Below are 9,486 nucleotides of genomic sequence, written 5' to 3' on the forward strand. Positions count from 1 at the left end.
GAGCGGGAGAGCGCGCTAGAGATAGAGAGAGAGAGAAAGAAAGGGAGAGCACGTGCGCAAAAGCAACAGGGCGCAGGACGCACGGGAAAAACTCTCCACAGTCTTTTATTTTGTCGATGCGAATTCCGGAAGCAACAGAGTTTCCCTTGGCAGTTGCATACTGCCAGGCGCATTGATGCTTTCGGGTGAGCACGACGAGCGCAAGGAAGCTCAGCGTACGGAACTGAACTACCATTCCTGTAGAGCACAAAACCGAGCGCGCGAGAGAGAGAGAGAGTGGAAAATGTACGAAACCATCTCTCCGGGTAACGCGACCGTTCAACGCGGAAGCATCATGTACCTTTTTTTTCTTCCCCTTTTCGACTTCCCATCCCTGAATGTAGGCAATCCGCATCACAGCGAATGCGTTCCGTTTGCAAAAAAACGGCTTGTGCTCCAGCAGCGAGGGAGGGACACGCCGCACGCCAAGCATGTTGGCTCCCTGTTTCCTTCCAGCTGTACAGCTCATCCCGCTCATCACACTTTTCCGACACGCCTCCACGTCTCCATTACCGTTACCATCCTCTCCCGCAAAACACGAGCCAAGCGATTATTGGAGCGACACTAGACCGCGTCGGTCGTTGCCGATGTTCGAGCACTTCCCGATCTCATTTCAGTCGCGTACGGGTGCGAGTCTGGACGTGTCTCTCGGTAGGGAAAAAAAAGAACATACACACATATAGAGAGAGAGAGAGAGAGTGAGGGAGAGTGGTAGTAGCAGGGAACCTTAAACGGAACACTACACTGCAATCACAGTCACACGGTCCCCCCCGCCCCCCGAAGCGCATCCGGAAAAAAGAGGGAAAACGGGAAGGTTTTTTTCCCTCCAAACACCAATACTACTACCGCACTCGTCTACCCCCTTTTTCCCTGTCTTCACTTCGGTCTTCTTCACCACCACGCGGTCTTCTTTATCCCTCCACCAGTGGTAGGTGGGAGTGTGACACCACACGATCAAGCCAGCAGCGGTTACTAAAAGTGCAACAATTTCCCGCCGATTTCTGAGTGACGGTTTCTGTTTGATTTTCTTTTTAAACTCGTGATCAGAATTTCGGGATCGGGGAACATCGTGCGCCTGTGTGTGTGTGTTTGTGGGTGTGAAAAAGTGTTTTAAAATTTTGGTGCACCCGAGCTTCCAGGTGTATGTGGGTGTGTGAAGGTGCGTAAGCGTGTGCAACCAGTTATTGGCGGTGGTCCGCGCAAGGTCCCCGTTGTTGCAAACCCACTGCAACAAAGCTCATGCAATCAACGATCGCGTACCGTCACCGTACAGTCGCACCCAATCAACCCATCCGCCATCGCTGAAGCGCTCAGCCAATCACTCGATCCGCTGCCGACCCATCAACACGATCTTCCCGCTTTGTGGTTGTGCCTGTTAGTGGAGTCTACATTTAGGCGCTGAACGGCAATGAGCTCGTTTATGGATGTGGTGGACCTGAACGTCGGCGGTACGCCGTACACGGTCAGCCTGAAGACGCTGCTGGCGGAGGACGGTTCCTGGCTGCAGGAAACGTTCGGTGCGGGCAGCCCACCGCCCGATCTGCCCGTGGACGGGCGGGGTCACTATTTCATCGATCGCGACGGTGGACTGTTTCGGCACGTGCTGGATTATCTGCGCGATCCGGTCCGTTACACGCTACCGGTGGCGTTTCTCGAGCGCGATCGGCTCCGCCGGGAGGCGGAATTTTTCCGGCTGGCCGGTTTGCTGGAGCAGCTCGCCAAGCAGGTACCGGGCTGCATTACCGTCGGCTACCGGGGCAGCTTCCAGTTCGGCCGGGACGGGCTAGCCGATGTGAAGTTCCGCAAGATCACGCGCTTGCTCGTGCACGGGCGGGTCGCCCTGTGCCGGGAGGTGTTTGGCGACACGCTGAACGAATCGCGCGACCCGGACCATGGTGCGTCGGATCGCTACACCGCCCGTTTCTTCCTTAAGCATGTGTTCATCGAGCAGGCGTTCGATATGCTGCAGGAGCAGGGCTTCCGACTGGTCGGTAGCTGCGGCTCCGGTACGGCCGGCTCCGTTTCGGAAAACCTGAAACCGGGCGTCGACACGGAGGAAAATCGCTGGAATCACTACAACGAGTTCGTCTTCGTGCGCGACTAAGTACACCGTACTAACACACTAACATCTTTTACATACAAATATACACGATACACACACACACAGACATCCACGCACACACGTAACCCTAAGAATATCGAGAACGGAGCGGATTTGGCATGAGGTGAGCAGTGACGCTTTGGGATTCATTACACTACCCCCCCCCCCGCATTACCATTTCCCTCACCTAATGGTTCGGTTTGTTCGACGGGAGAAAAGAAAAACGAAAACAAACTCCTCAGCTACTACATGTCTATAGTAGAGCAACAGGTACCATCTGCTTGACTCATTGACACATAGGGATCAATTTCAATTAGAACTAACGAAGAACATAATAATTCAATTGCATACAGGGCAGATAGCTTGATTTTACACACCTATTCAAAACGGGGCGAATTCCATTTCCGACTGCGCCTAAAGGTATGCAAAATCGCAAACACAAAACTACTTTTTACGTATCCGTACCACCACCCAGCACGGGGTACGCCGGGATAAGTTGTGCCAAAATAATTCCATTAGCTGACTCTCTATCTTTGACAGCCATTAGTTCTTTAAAAGGAGCATAAAACACCGACGGGTGGATATTGTATCACAATCTCACACAAAACTTTGTCATCCGTAACAGCAACAGTTGCCCTACCGAGGAATTTTATGTACGGACCCTCTCGCCAACACTCGGATAGTCCAACACACACCATCCTAATACCTTCACAGAGCGTACACTCACAATTAGACCTACCCGAAGTGCCCGCGTCCCGAACGTTTAATGCGAAATGTAAAACTTTATCCGTCCATCCGATGCTTATCCCACTCCCTCCTCCCCCAAAAGTCTCCCAACAACCCCACTCGTCCACATTCGCTTTACCCGGGATGAAATTGAATTTTACAACTTCCCAAAAACCAACCTATGCCTGCCGAATGAAAAGCCACAATCAGCACACCCCAAAATGGGAAAAACGGGCGAGAGGACAGTGATTTCAGTTTGACTTTTTCTTATCTTTGTATGGGGTGTGCTGCTTTTTTTTGCTTTCCTCTTCCTGCGCAGGTTCCTTTTTTTTCTCCTTCACATCCGAAAATGTGAATTTGATGCGCTCGAACCCCCTGAATCCCCGAATGCATGAATAATGGAAAAGAATGTGAAGAGTCTTTCCTATCTTTTATTTTTTTTTTTGTTTGCTATTTTTCATTACTCTCATTTCATTCGCGCCGACAAGAGCCGACTGCTTTACCGAGGTTGACGAAACATTTAACCCTTGACGTAGGCTGAAGCGATTATGTGGCGAGAGTTCTCGCAAACACCGAGGGATAACGGAGTCATGGAGTCGAGGGAGGAGGGGGGGGGGGGGGGGTGGGGGTGTAATGTAATGGGAAAGTTGCCGGAAATAATTCCACCCTTCCCTTCTTTTCTACTCTACCACCCCCCCCCCCCCCCCCCCCACTCCCCCCCTTTTGCTCAGTAACACTTCATTTTCACGGTCTCCTGTCTCGGCTGTTTGTGTCGGATGCTTCGGAAGCTGGCCAGCAGCAGAACAAGTACAGGCTTACATTTGCTTTCGACTACCGCCCTCCCTTCTCCCGCTGTTTCTCTTCCTCACCCCCCCCCCCCCTCCTTCCACAAACACAAAAAAAGGAAGATTTCATGTCCGAATCGGTTGATGGTTCGCAATGTACAAAAACGCACGATGAAATCAGTAACTCGAGAAGAAGGTTGGAAACATTTGCCGGACCTACTGTCGCTGGTACGGTTAAAGGATCCCTCGCAAAACTGTAAAGGGCACGGCATACGAAGAGCGGGATGAAATCGATTTTCACGTATTTTCCTCCCTTATCTTCTATTTTCTCTCCTTCACACACGCACACATTACATACCCGGTCCGTATATTTTCTTCACCGGGAACGGAGGTTTTTGGGGCGAGTACGAATCGGGTAGAATTATTGTGCCCCAAGTACCCGACGGCAATACTGAGCATCTCCAAACTCCCTCGCCTCATGGAAGCGTTCACATGCTCAACCAGAATGGAAGAAATGTAACCTTAGCGAATGAGGAGAGGAAAGTACTCCGTGTACTCCTCTGCCTCAGCAAAATTATGTCGAGCGAAAAGGACGAAAGCCGATTGAAGCATTTCCTTCCCCCTTCCAGTAGGTGACCTGATGAAGACGGCTTTCTTGCTTTTCCTTTTTGTGCTGTGTAGTTTCCGTCCCCCAAGAGCCCCTGAGGACATGATCGTTTGTCCCCGATTTTGGTATCTTGCCGTGCGTCTCCTCTCTGTGACTATACTTTTAGCGAATATTCGCCACTCAGTTACTGGGACAGTATATTTTTTTTCAGCAAAGTAATAAAAAACCAGCCCTGAAAACCTAGTTTAGCAAAATAAAAGACTTACACTTTTAACGCCAGTGAAAAGCTTACGATTTTCCTGAACTTTTGGAGTTTTTTTTAAGGAAAATTCAACGTAAACAGTTGCTTCTATGTATGCATGAAAATGCTATGCAAAACATTCATATCACCCAAGCAAGCTTGGATTATTTTCTTACTCCTAAATGGCGGTTAAGCCAGATTGTACTACGATACCATTTGGATAGCTTTAAAAATAGAAACTGTTCTTAAAAGTTTTCGCATCATTTCATCCCAGATAAAGCGCTACACAGGAAATAAGCGTGGAAAAAGGGAGCCACTTTTATGGCCACAAATTAAGGTCACCGTAGTCGGGATTGCCCATCCGGTGATAGAAATAAAACTTCGCCTGAAAGTATGCAACGAAATGACAAAAATCAATTATTTAGCTGAGGAGGAGTCGTTTTTTTTTCTTCTTCATCTTCTGTGTTTTATTCTCCAAATAGAAAAAAAACCCCGAACAATCTGTTTTCCTCGTTTTCACGGCTCGGAAGTTTCGTGACCGTTTTTTTTTTGTTTTGAACAGATCCCTTATTGCTTATCCTTAATTTCACAATTTGATTTTGCCGCTTCCTATTTATCTTCACATCGGCTTTAATAGATTTTAAATATCTTCTTCTTGCCAACTGGATTTTTTTATTGCTCCTTCCCAGATTAGAACGGTTCAGCACACGCTAAGGATGGGCACGGGATGGACAATAGGAACCAAACGCTGGATGACATTTGACTGGCAAAACACTCAAACCCCTCACTGTGCACCGGACCGTATAGCAAATCGGCCCACCGAGAGTGAACGAACTAAATTCGACAACTCGAACTTTTGCAGCCCCTTAAAGTTTGGCACTCTTGAATTAATTTCGAACGCTCTCGGCGGGATGCACGCGAATACTTTAGTGTATCCAGAAGAAAGGTATGGGGAAAATCAACACATTTAAAAGAGAAAAATGAAACACCTCACCAGCGTCCACCAATCAATCAATCCACCGGGGACGGAAAGACTTAACTTCCCACCAAAAACGGATAAAACCAACCAGCAAAAAAAAAACAAAGGAAAACAAAGCGAATTACAACTTTTTAAACATATTAGCTCGAACGATTTTTTCCCCCTTTCCTAAAGAATCAGCACACAACCAAACAGTAGTGATAGTAGTGCAATAGAAAGCAAAATAGTCAATAGCAAAACAACGCCGAAAAATCAGCTGCAACCCACCGATGGAGCGGAATTATTTCCTTTCCGTTCCGTTCCTCCCTTCCTTCCTTCTTCCTTTTTGCAATCGACAGTGAAAAAGGGGTTGTTGTACACCCCTCCCGGGAACAATCAGCAACTGAGCTAGTTACAGTAATCAGCGTCTAGCGCATCTTATAGAAGGGAACGATCAAAACGTAGCCATCATTACATTGTGCGACATTAAGTTTCGTTTATTTTTTGAGGGAGTGTACGTGTGTACGTGAGAGTGTTAAAAAGAATTTTCTGAAAATATAATATCCAGCTGCAGCTCGAAGCATGCCTAAATATTTATCGAAGGCAGCACCAAAAAAAAAAACACGAAACAAAATTGCCGAAAAGAGGTGAAATTTTCAAGCTACACCTTCTTTTTCTTTGCGCCCCCATATAAACATTCGTATAATAACACGTGTTTTCGCAGCATCCAAATCTTCATGGCAGCTCATGAAAATTCATCTCACGAACAACATCAGTAGCATTAAAATATTCACATGCAGACACACACACACGTATACACTCCCTGTCGATGGTTTTTCCTCTTACCGTTGAGGTTATTTTCTTCCGAGCAAGGTTTTATTATTAATTAACACACATCCTCCCCCCCCATTCCGGTGATATAGTAAATCCAGTTCCGTGAACCAAAACAGCACACGAAACGGTTGGAACGTGCGGGTAACGAACGGCCAAGCACAAATATGCCGCCCTCTGTGGCGTAAATAGGTATCCACATTTATTTGTGGTAAACAATGTAGCTGAAGCAGGCTGAGTGGTGGGAGTCAAGAGAGGTAAAAACCCAGTCAAGCGTAAAAGTAAACGATTGGACGATTGGAAATGAAAGGAAAATCACGAGCAGCGCAAAGCAACAAACAAAAAGTAAAATGGCAATGCGTCAAATGCATCTGCTAATGGGCCAACAGCAACAACAAAAAACATGTAACACATACAAAACACAACCACAACCACCAAAAAAAAAAAAAAATAAAAATAAAACACACAACACACTACATTAAAACTTACAACAAAAAATTTACAAGCATTTAAGTGAATTAAGCAAAGCACAACACAACAACAACAAAAACTTGAAGCGGGTAGAAGCGGGTAGTAAGAAGCATACTTAGAAAGTGGAAGAAGAAAAAAACAAACCAACGCATCATAATAAAAGAAAAAGTGTAGCGTAGAACATTAACCGGGATCGGGTCGATAATTTAACTAATGTACGCAAAAAAATGGGCAAATTGGGAATAAAGCAATGAGAAGGGAAAACGTAAAGAAATAAGAAAAAAAAACGAACCAGTGGGAGCACAAGAAATAAACTTTAAGCATGAAAAGAAAAGTGAGATAGAACAAGAACAAAAAAAAAACATAACATAGTAATTTGCAAACTAATAACAATAGTGAAACAAAAACGAAAACAAATCAATAGATGAAGAAATGAGAAAAAATCAGCTTACTGTATCGAGTATATATAAAAAAAACTGTATGTGAAAAGAAATTTCCTTCGGGACAAAGATCCGGAGATTTGTTTTGTTTTTTTTTTCTTTTTGTGGAACAAAACTCGATTTGCAAAACTTTCAAAGGTGAAACGCGTGCAAGGTTGGTAATGGGGGTGGGGTGGCAAAATGTACCAAAATTTTGATGGAAAGCAGACGAACACATTCTTGCGGTTTGCGGATTGGACGTTTCCGAATTGAGGATAAAAATAGTAATCATCTAACGTACCGCACGACTTCTTGCTGCGATGGGTAAAATGTGAAACATTATCGGCTCTGTACTTTGTATTAAAACTCCACTTAGTAACGTTGTCACTATCGGGAAGCAGCGCTATTTGCTACCAACTTACCGAGCATTAGCAAGCATTTCAACTACTTGAACCCTTTTTCCCGTGCCCGGAGAGCAGTAACTGCTGTCGGGCAGACTTTTCATCAAGGGAAATGGCTAATGGAAAAACCTCGTTGCGGGTTTAGCAAACCGTAAACATCGTCCCAGCTGCACGTTGCGGGTGGTGCACCGCTCTTTTGATCTCTCAGTTTTTTTTAGTTTTTTTTTATGTTTTGTGTGAAGAAAACTAGCAAGCTGTTTGATCTGGAGTGCGTTTTTTTGTTTTGTCTATCCAATGGAGCATTCTATTATGACTCTATTGCAGCACTGTGAACGGATGATAACCGTAGTTATGAGTGTTTTTCTTTCCCAACCCCACCCAAAACTAGTTGGATACGATAGAAGAACCAAAAAGAAATCCAGGACGCGCAAATTGAGCGACAGCAAAAGAAAAACCAAGTGTGAAACATGCTTGAGAACACAGTCGAACGGGTTACGATGAAAGGGAATGGAAACGGAAAAACAAAAGAAACCACACGTAAATTCATAATACCATTCCCTTACCCCAACGGAACAGAAAGGGGTGTGGTACGAAGGGAGGTTTGGAAAATCCAAACTACTCCTTGTTTGCGATGGTAGAATTTATCAAGAGAAGTTATAAACAAATATCTCTTTAATTAATAATGCGTACGGTGAAAACGAATGATGATGATGATGATAATACTTCATAATATTACAACTACTACTACTAACTACTAACTACTATTCAATGGTAATGGTAAAAGAACTATACTACTAAACAATAACGCGAACCGGATGGTAAGCCGAGATGGGTCGTAGCAATGCAAGCAGCAAACAAAAATGGAATATAAAGCAACAAGAAGAAAAAAAACAACATACACACGGAGTAGAAGCAGCAAAAACCAAATTGAAATGAAAGTAAAATATTATTGATAAGAAATCCCAGATGAACAAAATGCAGAACTTAGTAGTGAGAAAACGCAAAATGCAAAATGCATAAATAATAATAATAATATTAATAATAATATGAATAATAAATAATGCAAGTAATTATAATTAAAGAACAAGAATGCAAAAGAAGAAAAAAGAAAATACACACACACACAAACAAGAAAAGAAACACAGAAATGAAAATTGATATATACATATATATCTTCAACCAAAGTTAAGTTAAGTGAGAAACCAAACCCTAGAAACGAGCAACCAATCACATGACAACAAAACAAACCAAAAAAAAACAAAACAAAAAAACCAATTGGGAAAAGAAAATTCCAACATCGGCAGACAGGCACAGGAATGGTTTAACATGGGCGTGAATGGATTGGAATCGAGCGAATAATTAAAGCTTGCCACAGATGCAAGACCCACCAGACGGGAAGTTTTGTTGTATTTTGGATGGTTGTTTGGAGACAGGGAGAGGGGAAGAAGAGAGAGAGAGAGTGGCCCGAAGTGGTCCAAATCGAGTGGACTGGCGGTCACTAGATGGATTGGTTCGGACCCGGCTGGAAAAAAAACATTTTTGGCGAAGAAATGCGTTTTCAAAAGAGATTGGTAAAGCGATGCTATGGAAGAGAGAAATGAAAGAGAGCGCAAGAGAAAGGGAAAGAGAGAGAGAAAGTCATAATAAAAACAAAACGTCTAAGGAAAACCCAATCAAACCAAGATTTCCCAAATTTGCATGCCGTTGTGCGCGCGGGAGGGGTTGTAGAGAAAATATCCGAAAATTCCCCAGAACAAAACAAAAAAAAAAGGAATCCTTCAATATATTCCGTCCGGGAAACTCCAAAGCTGGACCCTTTTTTTCTTCTTTTTGGCGCGCGCGAACGCTGGTGACTCCTGCACAGCTCATTAATCACGATAATGTTCCGTGCTAGACAGCACGGTGTC

The 9,486-nt window shown here is 44.5% G+C and overlaps 1 protein-coding gene across 1 annotated transcript; it reads left to right on the forward strand.

Annotated features, from left to right (window-relative positions):
* Positions 1–260: 260 nt before the first annotated feature.
* Positions 261–9,263, forward strand: LOC125765385 (BTB/POZ domain-containing protein KCTD12). Its single transcript, XM_049430429.1, has 2 exons — positions 261–2,264; positions 5,189–9,263. The coding sequence occupies exon 1, from the start codon at positions 1,448–1,450 to the stop codon at positions 2,141–2,143; it is 696 nt and encodes a 231-aa protein (XP_049286386.1). The 5' UTR covers positions 261–1,447; the 3' UTR covers positions 2,144–2,264; positions 5,189–9,263.
* The last annotated feature ends 223 nt before the right edge of the window (positions 9,264–9,486 follow it).

The sequence above is a fragment of the Anopheles funestus genome, chromosome X, assembly GCF_943734845.2.
Source record: "Anopheles funestus chromosome X, idAnoFuneDA-416_04, whole genome shotgun sequence".
Taxonomy (NCBI): domain Eukaryota; kingdom Metazoa; phylum Arthropoda; class Insecta; order Diptera; family Culicidae; genus Anopheles; species Anopheles funestus.